This window comes from Geotrypetes seraphini, chromosome 5 (genome assembly GCF_902459505.1).
Source record: "Geotrypetes seraphini chromosome 5, aGeoSer1.1, whole genome shotgun sequence".
In the NCBI taxonomy this organism is placed as follows: domain Eukaryota; kingdom Metazoa; phylum Chordata; class Amphibia; order Gymnophiona; family Dermophiidae; genus Geotrypetes; species Geotrypetes seraphini.
The window spans coordinates 236,708,170-236,730,328 of NC_047088.1; the positions used below are offsets into that span (position 1 = coordinate 236,708,170).

Sequence of the window (22,159 nt, forward strand, 5' to 3'; positions counted from 1 at the left end):
TATCTGCCTGCTGTCCCTGGATAACACCTGTTATAGTAAGTAACTGTGCTTTATCCCAGGACAAGCAGGCAGCATATTCTTAACGTATGGGTGACCTCCAAGCTAACAGAGAGGGAGGAGGGATGGTTGGCCATTAGGAAAACAAATTGTGTAACACAGATTGGCCGAAGTGCCCATCCCGTCTGGAGAAGGTATCCAGACAGTGGTGAGTAGTGAACGTGTGAACTGAGGACCAAGTGGCAGCCTTGCAGATTTCTTCGATGGGCGTGGAACGGAGGAAAGCCACAGAAGCAGCCATAGCTCTGACCCTGTGGGCCGTGACAGCACCTTCCAGTGAGATACCGGCCCGAGCATAACAGAGCGCAATGCAGGCAGCAAGCCAGTTGGAAAGTGTTCTTTTGGAGACAGGACGACCTAGGTGGTTAGGGTCGAAGGACAGAAAGAGCTGAGGAGACGAGCGGTGAGCCCTGGTACGGTCAAGGTAGTAAGCAAGGGCACGCTTACAGTCCAGTGTGTGCAATGCCTGTTCCCCAGGATGAGAATGTGGTTTTGGGAAAAAGGCAACACAATGGACTGGTTAAGGTGAAAATCCGAGACCACCTTGGGAAGGAATTTAGGATGGGTACGGAGAACCACCTTATCATGGTGAAAAACAGTGAAAGGTGGGTCGGCAACCAGTGCATGCAGCTCACTAACCCTCCTGGCAGAGGTGATGGCAATGAGGAAAAGCACCTTCCACGTCAGAAATTTGAGTGAAGTAGTGGCAAGAGGCTCAAAAGGAGGTTTCATGAGGGCGGATAAAACCACATTCAGGTCCCAGACGACTGGAGGAGGCTTCAGAGGTGGTTTGACATTGAAGAGGCCTCTCATGAACCGGGAAACCAGTGGATGAGCCGTGAGAGGTTTTCCGAGGATAGGCTCATGAAACGCAGTGATGGCACTCAGGTGGACTCTGATTGAGGTAGACTTGAGGCCAGCGTCGGACAGAGAGAGCAAATAGTCCAGTACAGTTTCCACCGCCAAAGAGGTGGGATCGTGGTGATGACGGAGACACCAAGAGGAGAACCTGGTCCACTTCTGATGGTAACATTGGAGGGTGGCCGGTTTCCTGGAGGTATCCAAAATGCGACGGACAGGCTGAGACAGATTCTCTGGAGAGGTCAGCCCGAGAGAAACCAAGCTGTCAGGTGGAGCGAGGACAGGTTGGGATGTAGTAGAGACTGATGCTGCTGTGTAAGTAGAGTAGGAAACACAGGAAGAGGAATGGGCTCCCTGGAGCTGAGCTGGAGCAGGAGGGAGAACCAGTATTGGCGAGGCCACCGAGGAGCGATGAGAATCATGGTGGCTCTGTCCCTGCGGAGTTTGAATAACGTCCGCAACATTAGAGGCAGTGGAGGAAAGGCATAGAGGAACCGATCCGTCCAGTCGAGCAGGAATGCATCTGGGGCCAGACGATGAGGAGAGTAGAGTCTGGAGCAGAACTGGGGCAGCTGATGGTTGTGAGGAGCTGCAAAGACGTCCACCTGAGGAGTGCCCCAGAGAGTAAAGATGGAGTGGAGTGTGGGAGGATCCAAGGTCCACTCGTGAGGTTGAAGGATGCGGCTGAGATTGTCAGCCAGGGAGTTCTGTTCGCCCTGGATATAGACGGCCTTGAGGAAGAGACTGCAGGCCGTGGCCCAGGTCCAGATGCGGATGGCCTCCTGACAGAGGAGGGGAGATCCGGTGCCGCCTTGCTTGTTTATGTAATACATGGCGACTTGGTTGTCTGTGCACAGGAGAAGAACCTGAGGGTAGAGAAGGTGCTGGAAGGCCTTGAGAGCATAGAACATGGCTCTGAGTTCCAGGAAATTGATGTGATGTAGACGCTCCTGAGGGGTCCAGAGACCCTGGGTGCGCAGATCTCCCAGGTGAGCTCCCCACGCAGTGAGGGGGCAGATGAAAGAGGAGACCCCTGGAAAGATTTGAGGAGTTCAACCACCATTGAAGAGATTGCTGAAGAGACGATGTCACAGAGATGGGATGAGAAAGAGGATCCGTGGTCTGTGACCATTGGTTGGCCAGAGTCCATTGAGGTGTCCGGAGGTGGAGTCGTGCCAGAGGAAGCACATGGACCGTCGAGGCCATGTGGCCCAGGAGGATCATCATTTGCCGAGCTGGAATAGAGCGACAAAGGAGCACCTGACGGCAGAGATGGAGCAGGGTCCGTTGGCGGTCGGAGGGAAGAAACGCCCTCAGAGTGGTGTCGAGAACTGCTCCAATGAACTGAAGTCGCTGTGTGGGAAGCAGATGCGACTTGGGGTAGTTGATCTCGAATCCCAGGAGATGGAGGAAAGAGATGGTGTGTTGAGTGGCTTGTAGCACAAGCGGAGACGTAGGTGCTTTCACCAACCAATCATCCAAGTAGGGGAACACCTGGAGGTTGTGAGACCTGAGGAAGGCCGCCACCACAATAAGGCACTTGCTGAACACCCTGGGCGATGATGCGAGGCCAAAGGGTAGCACTTTGTACTGATAGTGGCGGTGCTGTACCTGAAATCGGAGGTAGCGACGTGAAGTCAGATGGATTGGAATGTGAGTGTAGGCCTCTTTGAGGTCTAGGGAACATAGCCAGTCGTGTTGAGAAAGAAGAGGGTAAAGCGTGGCCAGGGAGAGCATCCTGAACTTTTCCTTGACCAGACACTTGTTGAGGTCCCTGAGATCGAGGATGGGACGGAGGTCTCCCATCTTCTTGGGTACCAGGAAGTAGCGGGAGTAGAATCCCTGACCCCTTTGGTCTGGGGGAACTTCTTCGATGGCATTGAGAAGAAGGAGGGATTGGATCTCCCTCAGGAGGAGTGGAGTTTGGGAGGAATGAGAAGCAGACTCTACGGGAGGATTGTCTGGTGGAAGAGTCTGGAAGTTGAGGGAGTAGCCGTGGCGAATGATGTTGAGTACCCACTGGTCTGATGTGATGACCTCCCAACGGTTGAGAAAAATTGTGAGGCGGCCTCCGATAGGTTGAGGAAGAGGCACCGAGGATTGGAGACTGGCTATGCTCTGGAGAAAAGAGTCAAAAGGGCTGAGATGGTTTTGACTGCGGGAGAGGCTTGGCCGGTTGGTGAGACTGTGAACGTGCTTGAGATTGGTGCTGCTGACGAGGTCGGCGAGGCTGTTGATGCTGAGGCGGGTTGAGGGGTCTGGCCGAAAACCTGCATTGGTAGGAAGACTGCTGTTTGTAGGGGCGAGCAGGTGGAGTCTTCTTTTTGGGTTTGATCAGGGTATCCCACCTGGTCTCGTGTGCCGAGAGTTTCTGGGTAGTTGAGTCCAGGGACTCCCCAAAGAGTTCATCACCAAGACAAGGTGCGTTGGCTAGGCGGTCTTGGTGATTGATATCAAGGTCAGAAACCCTCAGCCAGGCAAAGCGCCTCATGGCGACAGCCATGGCAGAGGCTCGAGAGGTCAGTTCAAAAGAGTCATAAATGGATCTCACCATAAATTTCCGGAGTTGGAGTAAGCTGGAAATTTGCTGTTGAAAAATCGGGATCTTACGCTCAGGGATGTACTTTTGGATGGAGGAGAGTTGTTGCACCAAATGCTTCAGATAGAAGGAGAAGTGGAAGGTGTAATTATTAGCTCTGTTGGCAAGCATGGAATTTTGATAAAGGCGCTTGCCAAATTTATCCATCGTTCTGCCTTCTCTGCCAGGAGGTGTGGAGGCATAGACACTTGAACCCTGGGTTTTCTTTAAGGTGGACTCCACAAGAAGGGATTCATGGGGCAGTTGAGGTTTATCGAACCCCGGGATAGGAATGACCCTGTACAAACTATCCAGTTTTCGAGGGGCACCCGGTACCGTGAGGGAGTTTTCCCAATTCTTGTAAAAAGTTTCCCGTAAGATGTCGTGTACGGGTAACTTTAAAAATTCCTTGGGAGGTTGTTCGAAGTCCAGGGCGTCAAGGAAAGCCTGGGATTTCTTAGAGTCGGACTCTAAAGGGATAGATAGAGCTGCCGACATTTCCCTTAGAAATTTTGTGAACGAGGACTTTTCAGGTTTGGAACTGGTATCGACCATCGAGGGTTCCTCGTCTGTTGATGAAGCCTCATCATCGGTACCGGGTGGGGATTCTTCCCATAAGTCCGGGTCCCTGACGTCGGTGTGCACGGGACGGGACGGTGGTGCGGACGGCTCAGTGTGGCGAGTCTTAGAGAGAGATTTGCCAGAGTGCATCGAGACGGTACCGGGGGAAGAAGACCGGTGCCGGTCCTGGTCACGGGGGGACTGTTGTCGGTCTCGATGTCAGGGAGGGTCTGCATCAGAGCGGGGTTGCACCGGAGGATGAAGTGGTTCAGCCGCGAGTACCGGCATGGAGGTGTTCAACGGTACCGATGGTGTCGACACCGGTGGTATGGTGCGAGGCTCGGGCCAGTCCGGTACCGGAAGGAGCGGGGCCAATATTGCGGGCAACAAGTGCTGGAGTTGCTGTTGAAGTTGTTCCTGCAATTGACTATGGAGTATGGCCGCAATGCGGTCATCCAGAGGAGGCACCGGTACCGCTTTTTTCTTTTTCGGTACCATAGGTGCCGCTCCATGCCCCGGCGATGAGGAGGCCGATGACGAGGCACTCACCGAGATCGGGGCGGAGCGTTTGCGGGGTCGGCGTGATGCCGGGAGGACCGGCGTCGCCGGTGTGGCAGGAGGGCGCTCAAGGGAAGTGGAAGGCTTATTTGCCGGCTTACCTGGTGCCAGCGACCCCGAGGATGGATCAGGCGTCGAAGTAGTTGGTGCCGACTTTTGTGGTGCCGATGACGGCGCGGCCGATTCCATGGCAGACCCGGTACCGAACAAGATGTTCTGTTGGATCTGCCTATTTTTCAATGTACGCTTTTTAAGAGTAGCACAGCGGGTGCAGGTGTCAGCCCGATGCTCTGGACCCAGGCACTGTAGGCACCAATTGTGTGGGTCAGTGAGAGATATCGGGCGTGCACACCGCTGGCACTTCTTAAAGCCCGGCTGAGGGGGCATGAAGGGAAACACGGCCTCCGCAAAATCAAAACCGGAGGCCTGTATGGTGGCAACAGGCCCCGCCGGGTCCAGCCCGAAAAATAAGAGAAAATAAAGTTTTGTTTTTGTTTTTTTTTTACAAAAAAAATAACGAAAAAGAAACCCGAAGGGAAAAAGAACAAAAAAGGAAGAGAATTTCGCGAGCGGGAAGGCAAAATCTGAAATTTCAATGGCCGTTGAAACACATGCGTCTTCTTCGCTCCGCGAAAACGAAGAAACTGGGGACCACGCACTCCTCCGTCGGGCGGGAAGGCACTCGCGCATGCGCGGTGCGGCCAACTAGAACTTTCTAGTTAAAGTGTCCGTACCGGGGCTCCGTCGGTGACGTCACCCATACGTTAAGAATATGCTGCCTGCTTGTCCTGGGATAAAAATTGATTATGAACCCACTAGGGACAGAGAAAGTACCTGCATATAAAACACGTAAACTGTTTTGATTATACCATAGAAAGGTGGTATATAAAATCCTATTACCCTAACATGAGACTTTCCTGCATGTTAAGTGCAGAATTGCTTAAGAGTTGCTTATGAGATCTTATGCTTGTATACAAGTACTAAAGCACACAAATTTGTTGGCTCAGCAATAAGGATGAATTTACACTCAAGCTATAACAGTCAGAGATAATTTGGTACAGAACAGTTCAATTTATTTCAAACTACACATTTTGATAATTGTTTATAGTCCTACAGAAGCAAAAACACCTTGCAGAATGGAGAAATCATGTTTTAACCTTATACGTTTGCTCACTTCAGGTCTCACCAGACACATGGGTTATGTTCCTCTACTAGAAGATGGAGATAGAGATGTCACCACCCTATGGAGGGACTCCTGTAACCTTCTCTGTCCCAATATTTCTATATAAAGAACCCCCCCCCAAAAAAAAAAAAATTCCTTCCTCCCAACCCAAGAACAAAAAGCCTTTAAATGCACAGGGTAAGAGAAATCAGCCTCCAACCACAAAGCTCTGCCAAAACATAAGTTATCAATTACTGTATGGAGTACACCTAAAATCCATAACAAATGACCGATAAATAAGCAAGTTAGGGATTGCTTTATGGGTTTCTAGACTAACCTAGGAGAAATCCAAGGAAAGAAAATTAGCATTTAAGACTTAATTTATCCCTCCTCATCCTACCTTCAGACCAGCCCAGATGCGTGAGATGTACCCAGGCTATACATCACTTAGGGGTATAATCTGAAAACTGCATCCCTTTAACCTCTATCTCCAATTTATAATGCTTAGAAAATGAATGCACAGAGGACCAAGTGGCAAGCCAGCAGATTTTTCTCTGGGGGAATGCAAGATGAAACTTGAGCTCTAAAAAACATGCTTTAAGACCCTTAAGAACTGAAAACCCATTAGCTGTAGAGACCAATATAATAGCCTCTTTGATGCTGCTTCACCTTTTGTGTTCATTGAACTAAAATAAAACAGAAACAACTCCAGATCTGACCTTCAGATACCGCTAATCAAAAAGATTAATCACATTCATCTGAAAAGACCCATCTCCACTACAGGGGTGGAAAACTCTGGTCCTTGAGGATTACAATCCAGTCAGGTTTTAGTCTTTCCCTAATGAATATGCATGAGATCTATTTGAATACAATGAAGTGCATGCAAATAGATCTCATGTATATTCATTAAGTAAATCTCAAAAACCCAACTAGATTGCAGCCCTCGAGGTTCGGCCATGCTTCAGAAAATCCCAAGATGATTCCTCCACCATGACTAGCCAATCTTCTTCACAGGCATGACAAAAACTGCCTAAGGGAAGCCTAAGCAGCAAAGCCTGCAAGTCACACAGTGCCTGCCATGCTCAGGCCACTGTGTGCAGTACCAATGGAGCACTGTACTACTGACTTACCTTTTGCTCTTTCAGAGAATTTGATTCCCTCCCAACCTCAGACCTTTTAGAGCAGGTTGTCTTATCTCCAAGCCCTCCTATTTGTTTTTTTCATGTCGTTTTGTTGACAAAGCAGCTGCCACAGCTTCTATCCTTAAAATTCTCTAGCCTCCTCTCAATAGTAAGAAAGCAGGAAAGACCCAAAAACATATGCAGAGAAGGTAGGGAATAATCTGATTCAGTCAGGTTTTGCACACCTGAGCACCAAGCATCAATACTGGTAGATAGCCAGTTCAAAGCCTTGGGGAGGGGGGAGATATCAAGGTATGCACCTTGCTTTACCACAGGAGTCACCAATCCACAGTACTTCAGTATCACAGATTGCTGACTTTCATGGTAAAGGACTACAATAGCTTGCGAGCCTGCTTGCAAACAGTGTTAGTCCATTAGCCCAGGAGCATCTTGCTGCCAAGCTGCAGCCATTTTCTTTAAGGCTGTCTCAAAGGGACCAGCAACATGTAAAATTAGGAGTCTATAATTTTACACTAGACTCCTGTGCAATCCCTCTCCCACAGAAATTCCTTGTTTCAGTTCTCCCCCCCCCCAACAGTACCCTGCAACCAGCCATTCTCACACAAAGGGTCCTTCCTACCCTCCATGATATGACATTCCACCATCAAGAAGCCCAGCCTCTTCCAAGTCAATAATGACTTCCCTAAGAGTCCTCCACCTGTACCTTAAAAATTCCCTGGGGTCTAGTGGGTAGGTAGGAACAATCCAGTTGCTCCTGCTTTTGCTGGGATCCAAAATGGCGCCGGTGATCCTTATTGGTAGTAGCATGAAATTATCGCTAGGCGTCACCAACACCATTTTGGATCTTTTTTTTTTTTTTTTTAAACATGTGTTTATTGACAGCGAGAGAGAATACACCGCCCAGCAGGGCGCAGCAGTAACCATTTGAAAAGACAAATAACAGTCCAACACTCAGAACAGGCATCAACAATAGCAATACGTCCCCCAGGGTACCCCCCCATGCATGTGAGAGACAAAAACAGAGCAAGACAAAAAGAGCATGGCGGGCGTAAGCTGAGAGGAACATTTGAAAAGGAATGTCACCCGTCTGGAGCAGTGTTCTCCCGCCTTTTTCCAAAAAAGAACCCCCAAAAAACCCACACAACACTCAGATCATCAAGCGCACTCATCATCATCCATTCATACAAACCAGTCACTCATATCCCAGGAAGCTCCCTCCCCCCCTCCCCTCCCCCCCATCCCAGGGCACTAAAGTATAAAAAGAGAAAGAAAAAGAAGGCTATATAGAGTCAGTTAAAGGAGGCAAACCCCCGAGGGCCGGCCAAGAAACGGAAAATCAGTTCCCTGCTAAGAAAGCCCCTGGTCCCCCTCTCGTGCGGTCGACGGCACCAGGTCCCGCAGTCTCGCCCATAATCCAGCGTAATGTTGCTTAAGCACGCTCGTTGTTCTCGCTTGGGATCGAATTTCAAACATAGCTACCTCTCGAAGCCGGCACCGCCAATGCGGCAGCGGAGGGGGCTCCTCAGACATCCAGTATGTCAAGATCAGTTTCTTTACTACTAAAATAGCATTATAGAGAAACCTGCATTGGGGTGTGGTGAAACCCTGGTCCTGGAGGGACGTCTGCAGACCCAGGAGAATGAACCCATAGTCCCATTCCACAGTGCGCTGCACCACTAGTTCCAACAAGGGGAGGGCTTCCCTCCACACATCCAGGCGTGGGCACTCCAAAAAGGAATGTATATATGTTCCGGCACTGCTCTTGCATTTAATACAAAGACCACTCTCCCATATTCCCATTCGCGCTCCCCTCTGCGCCGTAAAGTATGCCCTATGAAGGATCTTATATTGGAGTTCCTGGAAATCTGCTGATTTAGTGTGGGAATATAGTGTTGTAAAGCATGCAGTGAACTGTGATTCAGAAATATCCTGCCCCAGGTCTCGTTCCCAGGATGTACGCACCGGTGTAAGTACCGACGGGGCAAGAGACAACTTAAGGACGCGATACCAGCGCGCCAGGGAGTTTAGCACGGGCTGGGTGGCCGAGAACAAGATATCCAGAGGGCCCCTGACCCAGGCCCCCACCACTCCCCTACGTTCCGTCTCCCAGTAGTGACGAACCTGAAAATAAGAAAACATATAGCTCGAGGGAAGGCCCCACGCGTCCCGGACCTGCTGGAAAGAGGGAAATCCAGACGGAGACAGGTCAAGTACGTTTTCCATCAACCTACAACCCCGGGCCGACCAATGCTGAAATACAGATCGTCCCCTGCCTGGTGGGAACCTGGGGTTGCCCTCCAGGCGCACAAAAGGGGATATGTCCGGTGGTAGTTGCTGTCGTCGCCTCCACCAACGCCAAGCCAGTCTGAACGGGCGCAGAAAACGAGAACAAACCGTATAGCGCCTCCCAGGATCATCATGTCGATGTATGAGGTTCATAAATTGAAAGGGGGCACTCCAGCTCGCCAACCATCCTCGAGGGGAGTAGCGGGGGCACTCACTATAGCCTTCGTGAATCCAACGGAGGAGGGAGGCAACATTATAAAGCCGAATATCCGGGACATTAAGTCCCCCCAGTGATTTATCCAAGATAAGCTTGGACATCGCTATCCGAGGAGTGCGAGACCTCCAAATAAATCGAGAGATAGTAGATTTAAAGACAAGTTCGTCCCTCCTGGTGAGCCAAAGTGGCATGGCCTGCAAGGGATACAAGAGCTTCGGTACCAGACTCATTTTCACTAAGGCCACCCGACCCAGAATCCCCAGCGGCAGGTCCTGCCAAGCTTGGCACAGTTTTGCGATGGCCTCAAGGGGCCGGCGGATATTTGCGTTGTAAAGCGTGGGAAGATCAGTGCTGAGGTATATGCCGAGGTATCTCATTGGTTTAGTCGTGGGTGCGATAGGCAACCCCGCATGCCAGGTCTCCGCCCGACCCCCAGCCAGTAGCAGAAGTTCCGATTTACTACAATTAACTTGTAAGCCCGACAGTGCTCCAAAGGCTCGGATCACCTCCAGAGCTCTGGGCAAATGCACGGAAACCTGGTCCAGGTAGAGTAAGATGTCATCAGCAAACAGGCTGATTTTGCATTCCTGTCCCCGTACCACAACTCCCTGAATTGTCATATCCTGCCGGATTTTCGCCGCCAGGGGTTCAATAGCCAGGAGGAAGAGGAGCGGTGAGAGCGGGCACCCCTGTTTAGTTCCTCTCTGCAGACCGAAATCTTCCGTCAAACCCCCATTGACCAGTAGGCGCGCCCTGGGGTTGTGATATAGGGCAGAAGCCCAGGCCAGAAAGTCACCCTGAAATCCGCCCCGACGTAAGACCCAAAAGAGATAATCCCAAGAGATGCTATCGAATGCTTTCTCCATATCCAGTCCCGCCACCGCCTCTTGACCCCCCCCGCCTACTCTGTCATGAATCGCTCCCAAGACCTTCATTAAGTTCATAGAGGCGTATCGACCCGGCACAAACCCAACCTGATCTGGGTGAATGAGATCGGGAAGAAGGCCATTCAAACGTCTCGCCAAAGTCGCAGCCAGAAGCTTAATATCCTGATCTAGTAGGGAGATTGGGCGGAACGACCCCACCAGATCCGGGTTCTTGCCCGGCTTAGGGAGTAGAACTATGTGAGCCATGTTATCCGGAAAGGAGCCCCCTGATGCTGCCACTTCGTTATACATTGCACTCAGGGGCTTCGCCACCAGATCTTCTAGAATGCGGTAGTATTCGGGCCCAAACCCATCCGGGCCAGGCGCCTTTGCCAATTTAAGGGACCGAATAGTGGCACGGAGTTCAGCCTCGGTGATCGGCAGGCTCAAGGATGCAGCCTGATCCTCCTCCAGGCGAGGTAGGGATAACCCCCTGAAAAAATCCTGAAGGGCCATCTCATCTAGCGGTCTCTTACCGTATAGGGTTTCATAGTACTTAACAAATTGCTCCGCAATTTGTCTCTCCCCGTCATGTCGAGTGCCCCCAGCATCGCGGATCGCCGTAATGATTTGACGTTTCTTATAAGGTCTCACTAGGTTCGCCAAAAGTCTCCCCGTCTTCCCTCCCCATCTATGCAGGTTATACCGTTGGAACGCAAGGGTCTGCTCCGCTCTTTGATGAAGCAGAGTCTCAATACGGTCTCGAATAGTCCTGTATTCCTGTCGCTCCTTATCCGAGAGAGAGGAGATATGGGCCCTGCGAAAACCATGCAGTTGTCTCGTGAGCGAAAGAAGCTCAGCGCCCCGGGCTTTGCGTTTAGCCGCAGTGTATGCGATCACATGCCCCCTCAGGACTACCTTGGAAGCATACCAGTAAGATATTGGTCCAATATCCGGGGTGTCATTTGTAGCCTGGTAATCCGCCCATCGTGCCCGTAGATACGTCCGGAATTCCCGGTCTTGGTACAGGTGTAATGCCATTTTCCAAGAGGAGGCCTTCCTGCCAGCTGCCAGTGTCAGTGTGAGGTCCACAGTAGCATGGTCCGAGATCGTGGAATCCACTATCTCCGATCTAGTAGCCCTAGAGAACAGCCGTTGGTCTAGTAGTATATAATCCAAGCGGGCATAGACCTTATGTACATGAGAGTAGAAAGTAAACTCCGAGTCATATGGGTGTAGTGTCCGCCATACATCCACCAGACCTAAATGCTGCATCAGGAAGCCCACCCCCTTATTATCATGATCTCTCAGACTGCTCCTGGGAGGTCTGCAATCCACCCCCGGGTCTGCAGTGATATTCATGTCCCCCCCCAGAACCACCTGATAATCCGGGTAAGCCGAAATTAGGGAGAGAACAGAGGAGAAAAATTTATGACAGTAAGAGTTGGGGGCGTACAAATTACAGAGTAACAGTTTTAATCCCCAAAGTTCCCCCAGCACAAGTACATATCTCCCCTCCCGATCAGTCAATTGTTTATGCAAGGTAAAAGGTAGTCTCTTGTGCAACAGTATCGCCACCCCACGTTTCCTGCCCCCGGAGGAGGAGGAATAAACATCCCCAACCCAATTTCTTCGCAACTTAGAGTGTTCGATCTGAGTGAGGTGGGTTTCTTGCAGGAACGCTACTTCCGCATTCAAATGTCGCAAGCTGGTAAGAATACGGGATCTCTTTACCGGGGACCTGATGCCATCGACATTAAAGGTTACAACTCGTAAATCAGCCATAACAGTGAGAGAGTAGCTCTATGCAGCACAGTAATCCAGAAGGAAACACCCCTCCCAGAGAGTGTGAACTCATCCATTTTCCACCAGCCAAATACGCATTCGTCCAATACAAAAAGAATAAGTGGGCCCAGGCGAAGCCTCCCAGCTAAGCTTCGCTGTCCCTGGTATCTCTGTGCCCTCCAGATCCACCCCCCAGACCCCCACCCTTCCCCCCTGCTCACTCATCCCGTACACAACCACACGCTCCCATTCACTCCCCCCCCCTGACCTCTCCCTCCACCCTCCCCCCCCCAGTCTTGCCCCCCAGGCTGATCCCATCCCATCAGCATACAAACCCATACAGTTCCCCCAACCTGCCCGAAGCCCTCCCCCCCCCCACCCACTGAACAATACCCCTAACATATAGTCCCCGCATTTAATGCAAAAACAGGAAGTTAAACACAAACAGTGAACAGTGAATAGGTGATACCAAGTAGTCCAAGAAAGTGCTCCAGAGCTGCCGCATGCCCCTTTGAAAGGAATCCCCTCCAGCCAGGACGGCCCGCACCAAGATCAAGGAGAGTCAGTCAAGGGTTAGGGTAGCCGGCGGAGATACAGGAGTCCACTGGAAAGGCGTAAGCTCCGCTGCCCTTCAATGCCAAGCGCGTATCACTCAGGTCACTCCAGCCGCCCGGATTCAGGAATCATATCCAAGTCGAGGAAAGAAGCTCCACCACCGCAATAGCGGCTTGGTCACTCGGTTCCGCTGAACGCGCAGGGGATAAATTCAAAAGGACTCCAACACAGCTCCCAGGAGTACTGAGCCGCATCAGCAGGTGAGCCGCAAAGCAGCCACTTCCGGTTTAGGGTAACATTAGGCAGGTAAAGTTGCCAGAAACGCCCTGGCCTCCTCTCCACTGTTAAAGGTGAAAGTTTTGCCCTCATGCCAGACTCGGAGCTTCGCCGGATAGACCAGCGCGAACTTAACTCCCCTGTTGTGGAGGTCAGTGCAGGAGGGCGCCATAAGCTTGCGTTGGGCCGCCACCCGCACAGAGTAATCATTGAATATGAGCACTCGGGATCCATTGTAATCCAAGGTGCCCGCCTTTCGGAAGGCCCGGAGTATGAGTTCTTTTTCTCTCCAGTTAGAGTAGCGGGCTATGGCGGTCCTCGCCCTACCCCCCTCCAGAGGTCGGTTTCCGATGCGGTGCGCCCGTTCGCAGGCGAAGGCCTCCGCTCCCCCCGACAGATTCAAGGTCTCAGGGAGCCATTTGCTGAAAATCATGTAGAGATCCTGGTCACTCACCGTCTCCGGGAGCCCGACCAGCCGCAGGTTGTTCCGTCGGCTCCTGTTCTCCTGCTCCTCTAGGGCCGCCTGCAACTCCCGGGACGTCCGTGTGAGTTCTTCCACCTGGGCCGTCAGCGTCACACACGTGTCCTCCTGGTCGGACACGCGCTGCTCTACCTCTGTTAGGCGCTGACTGTGTGAATCGAATTTCTCGTGCATTTCATCCACCGCTGATTGAATTTTATTCAGTTTGTCTGCCAGCGCCGCCGTGACCGACCGCGTGATGTCTGTGATCCAGTCGCCAGCGGGGATAGTGAACGTGGCCTGCTCCGCCGCCATCTTGGAGGGGGTAAGAGAGGATTTATCCCGGGCGCCTCTCGCCGTTTTTATGGGCATGCCCCGTGCCGCAACAGTCGCTCCCGAGGACCAGGAAGGGAAAAGCGGTCTGGAAGTCCCCGGCCCACCTGCTCGGTTCCGCCTTGGGGACGCTGAAAGGCCTGTAGTGCCCGTCACTTTCAGCGGGGGTATGGTAAGAGCTCTCCGGCACGCGACCACCCAGGCAGGCAGCACCACGTGGCCCCCCCCGCCTCTGCTGTCTCCCCCGATGATGAGCAAACAACAGGGTAGAGATCCCCTTCCTACCTGCTCGTTTCTGCCGTGGGGACTTGATATAGTTAATATGTAGGCCGGGTTGAGCGGGGGTGAGGCCGGAATTATCTGCCACGCGGCCTTCCAGGCAGGCAGCACCGCGTGACCCTCCCGTCGCCGCAGTCGCCCCCAAGGAACAGGGATAGAGAGAGACGGTGTGACAGTCCCCGTCCCGCCTGCTCGTTTCTGCCGAGGGGACTTAAAATCTTCAGCAGGAGCGCCGAGGCCAGCGGGGATGCGGTCGAAGTTCACCGCCACGCGGTCGTCCAGGCAGACAGCCCCACTGGACCCCCCCGCCTCCGCAGTCACTCCCGAAGCTCAAAAAATAAAAAATAGAAGAGCGGGGTGTCAGTCCCTGTCCCGTCCGCTCGTTTCTGCCGCGGGGACACGAAGGAGTCGGTATTTTGACCGGTTTTAGTAGGGGTGAGGCAGGAGCTCTCCGGCGTGCGACCGCTCAGGCAGGAAGCATCACGTGACCCCCTCCATTTTGGATCTTTAGAATCTTGGTGCCAGCGAGGGCAGGAGCAACTGGGGATCACTTCTGCTCACCCATTAGACCTCAAAAAATTTTAAAGGTACTGGGGCGGGGAGAATGGCACCTTAGGAGGGATACTTCAGATCAGGGTGGCTGGTTGCAGGGTACTATTGCTGGAGGGGCTTGATGATTGGGGGTGGGGTGGACTGCACATGAGAGCCTGCTGATCCTTTTTATGAGACAGTCCAAAAGCACAAGTCCATGGCTTGATGGTCCAATGTACCTGAGTAGTAAAATAACTCCCATTTTACAGGCTACACTGTGGGCTTCAGGTGTGCACCCATGGCATAAGATTTACATAGTAACGAGAAGCTTTACATGCATTTGATGTTTTGCATGAGGTGATTCATTTAATGCTGCCTTAGGACACTATACCCAGTATTACAGACCACACACACAAATAACGTGGGTTAGTGCCCTAACTCAACTTGATAACCTTCCCCCTTAGTTGGCTCTAATATTCCTATGGGAGGGCAAACTGAAAGGACCATTGCCCTTTGGGAACCTCCTTCATCCTTCTTGACTTGCTCCTGCTTATCAAGAGCTACATGGGGGTATTCTAGCCTACCATTTGCTGAAGACAGGGAAAGCTGCATGAGCTCCTATACTGGAGCTTATTCCATCTGCTGGTAAACGAGCATAACTGATTCACCTGGACTGTTCTGGAGGGACAATAAAGAATTTCAACAATTGTGTATCCAGGTACAAAGTTCCTTGCTGACTCAAAGATCATCAATACAAGGAATTCTAAATAAGCACACACAATTTAAGGGTAATAACTTGTAGGAACTCAATCCAATATAATTTTTAAAACATGTTGTTTAGTAACTAATATTTTCTCTGTTGGAAGCACATTAGCCAAAAGTTGTTGTTTTAATATTTCCCCTTAGACAAGCTAGTTTTATTTTAAACTAAAACAGGCCATAGCTACTTTGCATTTTTACCTGAAGCTTCTGATGGAGCAAGCAACATTTCAGATCTGGGGATCCATTAATTAATCTACAAAAATGGAAATAAAATTCAATGAATATATAGTACAGCATTAAGCAAGCTAAAAATGATACAGGAATTATGAAGACATTAAAAAGAGAAAACAATACAGTACTTTGCTTTGCCCTCATAAGCAGTACAGTAGACTCTCAGTTAGCTGGCACCCATGGGGATTGATAGATGCTAGATAAATGTAGTTTCTGGTTGCTTGAGAGTTACTATTAAAAATAGGCCTAACCAATACTATACCCCGTACTATGCCGTACCATAAACTGTTTCAGACAAACTTCCAGACATGTGGTAGGCAAAGCGTGGCATGTTCAGGTGTGGCGTGCCAAGTTTACACTTAAATTTCCTCCAAAAACTAATTTTATTTTCATTTTTATTTAAAGTATTACAGTATTTCTTAGATTTACTTTTCTGGTTGCTGGAGAGTTCTGGTTAGCAGAGAGTCTACTTTACTTCACCATCAAGGAGAACCAGTCTCTTCCCAGACCAGCTTAACATTGCATTAACTAGGAAGCTTAGTTGTTCACTAAATCCATTCTTGGGTACAATGAGATGGCAGCTTTAAACTGGGCATGGTGAGAAGAGAGTGCATAGAGGAGGAACACAGACATCTATAACCACACTTATAAAATTATTCCCGTAGTTCTCGTATAACAGCACTGATGCATAAATACAACAAACATCAAAAGTCCAACAGGACAAAAAACCCACAGGTTCAAAATCACACAAAAAACTGGGAATGGACAATGAACACTCCACATGAGATCACTGATGTAAATGTCTTGTTTATTCCAATAAAGGACATACACCTTTCCCTCAGTGGGTACCAGCAAATTTTCAAAATAAAATTGTGTGTGTACTTCCACTCTGAAAATAACTCCAGGGAATTTATAGGCTTACGGTTATATCAGTTCTTTACCACACAAATTTTATGAAACTTTTTTTGTTATTTTAGCTATTTTGCATTTATCCACCCTTCATTGCTAGTTCAAAATGAGTTAAAATCAGGTGCAGTAAAATAAGTGCATATTTTCAAACCTATTCACAAACCATCCTTAATGCCATTCCTGGGGACACCTGCTCAAGTTTGGTTCAAGTTATAGGTAAACTATTTTATGTACAGAAATGGCTTTTAAAATTCCCTTCTTAGTAATGCCTATCCTGATGGACTTGAGTAAAGCATCTTACCACATACAATTCATAGAAACATGATGGTAGATAAATGCCAAATGGCCCCAGTCTGCCCATCCGCAGCATCCATTATCTCCTCCTCTTCCTAAGAGATCCCATGCGCCTGTCCCACACTTTCTTGAATTCAGACACAGTCTTTGTCTCCACCATCTCTACTGGGAGACTATAACAGGCATCTGTAATGTATAGCAATGTAATGCAATGTAAAGTTATGTAAATCTATGTAAAGTAAGGTATGTAAAGTTATGAAAAGTAATGTAACGTATTGTATTGTACTGTTATCGCCTGGAAATGTCCAGCTATCTTCTAATGTAATCCGCTTAGAACCGCAAGGTACAAGCGGAATAGAAATCACTAATGTAATGTAATGTAATCTATCACCCTTTCTGTAAAAAGGTATTTCCTTAGATTACTCCTAAGCCTATCACCTCCTAACTTCATCCTATACACTCTCATTCAGGAGTTTCCTTACAAAGGAAAGACTTGCCTCATGTGCATTTATGTCATGTAGGTATTTAAAAGTCTCTATCATACCTCCCCCTCTCCTGCCTTTCCTCCAAAGTATACATGTTGAGATATTTAAGTCTGTCCCCATATGCCATAGCTTTACTGGGTCAGACCAATGGTCCATCAAGCCCAGTAGCCCATTCTCATGGTGGCCAATCCAGATCACTAGTATCTGGCCAAAACCCAAAGAGTAGCAACATTCCATGCTACCGATCCAGGGCAAGCAATGGCTTCCCCTACTGACCATTTTAGTAGCCTTCCTCTGGATCGACTCCATCCTGTTTATATTTTTTTATCCAGGCAGTCCATAATATAAAGGCCACTGTGTACACTAACTTTATCATCAGTGATAAGCATCCATGGCAGTCATGCACTTGTGCTTTCAAAAAAAAGCAGCTATTGATATTATAGTGTGAAAAATTAATAAATTTCTGGTGTTTCAGCTTTTCATATTGTTATAATCTTATGACATTCTCTTGATTCTTGCTCTATCCTCATATGACTTACAGAGCGTTTTGTAGCTTAGCATCTATACTGCAGCCATTGCTGTAAATGGATTTGGACTTATACATTTTTTTTTTAGTAGCTCAAAGTGCATTACATTCAGATACAGTATTTCTGTGTCCCAGAGGGCTTAAAAACCTAGGTTTGTACTTTAAGCAATGGAGGTTAATGTGAATTGATCCAGGCCACAAGAAATATAGAAAACGTGCAAGAGCTATTAAGTGAACGTGATTAGTTTTGTTTGATATTATCTGAGCACATGGAAATATTAATTTAAAATGGATGGTGTAGGATGCACTAATTTCTTTTAGAACTGAATAACTCATGGTTTAAGATAAATAGCTTATATGAGTTTTAATGGCCACAGCAGTTTTTCTGGCTGTTCTCCTATATTATCATCAAAATTTTTGGTCTGTTTTACAAAACAATTACAGTTTGACCAGGTCACAAGAATCAGCAGGATTCAAACCCTGGCTTAATTTTCAAACCAAAAAATAAGAACCAAACTTCTACAAAGATAAAGCACAAAAGTCCAAAAAGTGAAAGTAAAAGAAAATCGACCAGGGATGATATCTTCTAGGCAATCTTTATTGTTGAACAATATGTATATGTTGTTCAATCCGACAAGGTCTGTGTTTTGGCTCAATGAGGCTACATCAGGGGTCAATAAGACAAGGTAAAATAAAGACAGTAGCCGCTGAGATTGAATGAAATAATATGCCCAATTTTTAAACAAATTGGTTTGTAGCGGTGTATTGCTCTGTTAAATAGCAGCAGAGATATATTTGGTTTTTTTTAATCAATAAATGTTTATTGAAAAAGTTTTGAGAAAATTATACAAACCAGAATATAAATATCAGGGACATCAACAGATAGGAGAGCAAGCATATAAAAAGCTCCCAAGTCACAGAATGCTCCCCCAGCAGTACAAACAGCAGAAATCGCTCCCAACAAAACCCAAACAGCCTCCAATACTTATCATCAATCAGAACTCCACAATACCCCCCCCCCCCCCATCTTACCAACTGTATTACCCTCAGAGAGGGACTCCCTGTGGTTTCTTCAGGGAAGTCCCCCTGGACACAATCCCTCCCCCCCCAGAAAAAAGCTCAGTGTAAAGATTCGATTTTTTCTATTATTCTCGTCCAAGTCCTGGTGTAAGTATAATAATACCCATGTCGCTTTGCAATAGATAATTCCATTTGAACAATAAACTGAAGCTTCAAAGTCCAATCCAAATGAGTAGGTGCCAGTCCCTGTTTCCAATGGGCAGCAATCAAACATTTTGCTGCCGCCAAACCCCAACGTCGGAGCTTTGTCTGCCAAGAATACAGACTAACATTATAAAGGCCTAATAAACATCCCTGTGGAGAAAAAGGCAAGAAAATCTGTAACAATTGTGATAAACATCCCACAACAGTCCTCCAAAAGGGCTTTAGAACTGGACAATCCCACCATATATGTAAAAAGGTCCCCCTATCCACCCCACATCTCCAACATAAGGCAGATACTGTAGGAAACATACGATGGAGACGGGCAGGTGTGTAATACCAGCGCATGGTTACTTTATAGGCATTTTCCTTAATAAGTGCACAAGAAGAGGCTTTTCCCACTTCGATATGAATTCTAAACCACTCCTCAACAGAAAAGGTACAGTGCAAGTCTACCTCCCAAGCCCGTTGATAGAGAGCCGGAAAGGAAAAGGAGCCCCGAATATATTGGTAAAGAACAGAAATGGGTTTAGGTAAGTTCCGAAGAGTGACCCACAAGTGAGCGAAGGGATCTAGAGATTGAATGGGTCCCCTATCCCACTTTTGAGAGTGAAGGAAATGACGTATCTGAGAATAAGCCAAAAAGTCTCCCCTGGGCAAATCAGCACTAATCTGGAAGGTTTCAAAAGACACCAGGACCCCCTTCTGAAGCACATCTCGAAAGGTAGACAACCCCAACCGTTCCCACCGCACAAACACAGAACTCTCCCCACCCGCCGGGAACATAGGCTCACCGCGCACCGCACCAAGAATCGAGGGGCCTACCCCAGCCCCCCAACGCCGTTTAGTAACCCCCCACACTCTCAGAAGATGTTCCAAAAACGGATTTCCTGGGACCGCCAGTCGCTCAAGATCAATAGAGGAGGACCAAAGCCAACGTTTCAAACATGGGCGTCCCACAAAATGTTGTTCAATACGCACCGCCAACTTAAAATCAGCAATCTCCCAATCCAATAATAGCCGCAGCTGTGCAGCCCGGTAGTACCACAATAAATTAGGTACCGCGCGTCCCCCTCTATCCCTAGCTGCCCACAAAGCAGCTCTAGAGATACGAGGAGATTTCCCCTGCCAAATAAAGCGAAAAAACAAAGCATGTAATTGCTTCAACACCAAATGTGGGACTGCGACCGGCAACGTTTGAAAGAGAAAGAGCAACCGGGGTAGGACATTCATTTTCAACACTGCTATGCGACCCCACCAAGACAACCAAAACCCATTCCAGTGTTGAATATCAGTCCTAACTTGTTGAATAATTCTAGCATAGTTAGCTGTATACAATTGAGTTAGATCGGTCGGTAAACGAATTCCCAGATAGCGAATGACCCCAGGAGCCCAGCGAAAAGGAAACCGGACAGCTAAACGACGCTGATCCTCCTCCCCCAGGGTTACATTCAACAATTCAGATTTATCCATGTTTACCGTGAACCCCGAAAGCTGCCCATATTCTAAAAAGAGATCAACTAAGAGTGGTAACGAGTCTTCCGGGTCCCTAACATACAATAACACATCATCAGCAAAGAGTGCAATACGATGTTCAATATCTCCTACTCGTAACCCCATCAAGTCACCATGTTCCCGAATACGAATGGCCAGAGGTTCCATAGAAAGGGCAAACAACAGAGGAGATAAAGGGCACCCCTGTCGAGTACCCCTCGCAATGGAAAAAAAGTCACTATAAATCCCATTAATACACACAGTAGCTTTTGGAGCTGCATAAAAGGCCTGTACCCATGCCAAAAAGAAAGCTCCCAATCCCATCTTCGACATCACCTGCCATAAAAAGGTCCAATCAACCTGATCGAAAGCCTTCTCGGCATCAATCGACAGAAAAGCTACTTTAGCAGATGTCCGCTGAGCAGCCCACATAAGGTGTAATTGGGCATATTATTTCATTCGATCTCAAGAGGCTACTGTCTTTATTTCACCTTGTCTTACTGACCCGATGTAAGCTCATTGAGCCAAAACACGGACCATGTCAGGTCAAACAACATACAGTGCTCCCCGCGAATTCGCAGACTCACTCATTCGTGGTCTGCTCAGACTGCCTCTTCCTGTAGTAAAGTCGGGCTACACCAATCAGGAGCTGTGTGTCAAAGCAGCTCCTGATTGGTGTACATAAGAACAAAAGAAGTTGTCTCCACTGGGTCAGACCAGAGGTTCATCTCGCCCAGCGGTCCGCTCTCGCGGTGGCCCTTCAGGTCCGCGACCTGTGAAGTGGTTTCTGACCACTTCTATAACCTATCTCAAGTTCTATCTGTACCCCTCTATCCCCTTTTCCTCCAGGAACCTATCCAAACCCTCCTTGAACCCCTGTACAGATTTCTGGCCTATCACATCCTCCGGAAGCGCATTCCATGTGTCCATCACCCTCTGGGTAAAAAAGAACTTCCTAGCATTTGTTCTAAACCTGTCCCCCTTCAATTTCTCCGAGTGACCCCTAGTGTTTGTGGCTCCCCTCAGTTTGAAGAATCTGTCCTTATTCACTTTCTCTATGCCCTTTAGGATTTTGAAGGTTTCTATCATGTCCCCTCTAAGTCTCCTTTTCTCCAGGGAGAACAGCCCCAGCATTTTTAACCTGTCAGCGTATGAAAAATTTTCCATACCTTTTATCAGTTTAGTCGCCCTCCTCTGCACTCCCTCTAGTACCGCCATGTCCTTCTTGAGGTACGGCGACCAGTATTGAACACAGTACTCCAGGTGCGGGCGCACCATTGCGCGATACAGCGGCATGATGACTTCTTTCGTCCTGGTTGTGATACTTTTTTTGATGATGCCCAGCATTCTGTTTGCTTTCTTTGAGGCTGTCGCACACTGCGCCGATGGTTTCAGTGATGTGTCGACCATCACCCCCAGGTCCCTTTCAAGGTTACTCACCCCTAGCAGTGTTCCCCCCATTTTGTAGCTGAACATCGGGTTCTTTTTCCCTACATGCATGACCTTGCATTTCTCTACGTTAGCCTGACTTTACTACAGGAAGAGGCAGTTGGAGCAGACTGCAAGTGATTTTCTTTACCCACCTGCACTCCAGCTGCCCTCCCCTGCCTTTTGACAGGTGAAAAACCGTATTCGATGTTTTTCGCAATTCACAGGGGTTCCTGGAATGGAACCTCCACAAATTTTGGGGAAGTACTGTATACATATTTTTTCAACAATAAAGGTTGCCC

General features: G+C 48.6%; 1 protein-coding gene across 1 annotated transcript in view; it reads right to left on the minus strand.

Moving 5' to 3' along the window:
- RAB3GAP1 (RAB3 GTPase activating protein catalytic subunit 1) overlaps positions 1-22,159 on the minus strand; it is a 168,333-nt gene that overhangs the window by 63,640 nt on the left and 82,534 nt on the right. The window contains exon 16 of the mRNA XM_033945735.1: positions 15,468-15,522. Within this exon, the coding sequence (XP_033801626.1) occupies positions 15,468-15,522 (55 nt within the window). The remainder of the gene's footprint in view (positions 1-15,467; positions 15,523-22,159) is intronic.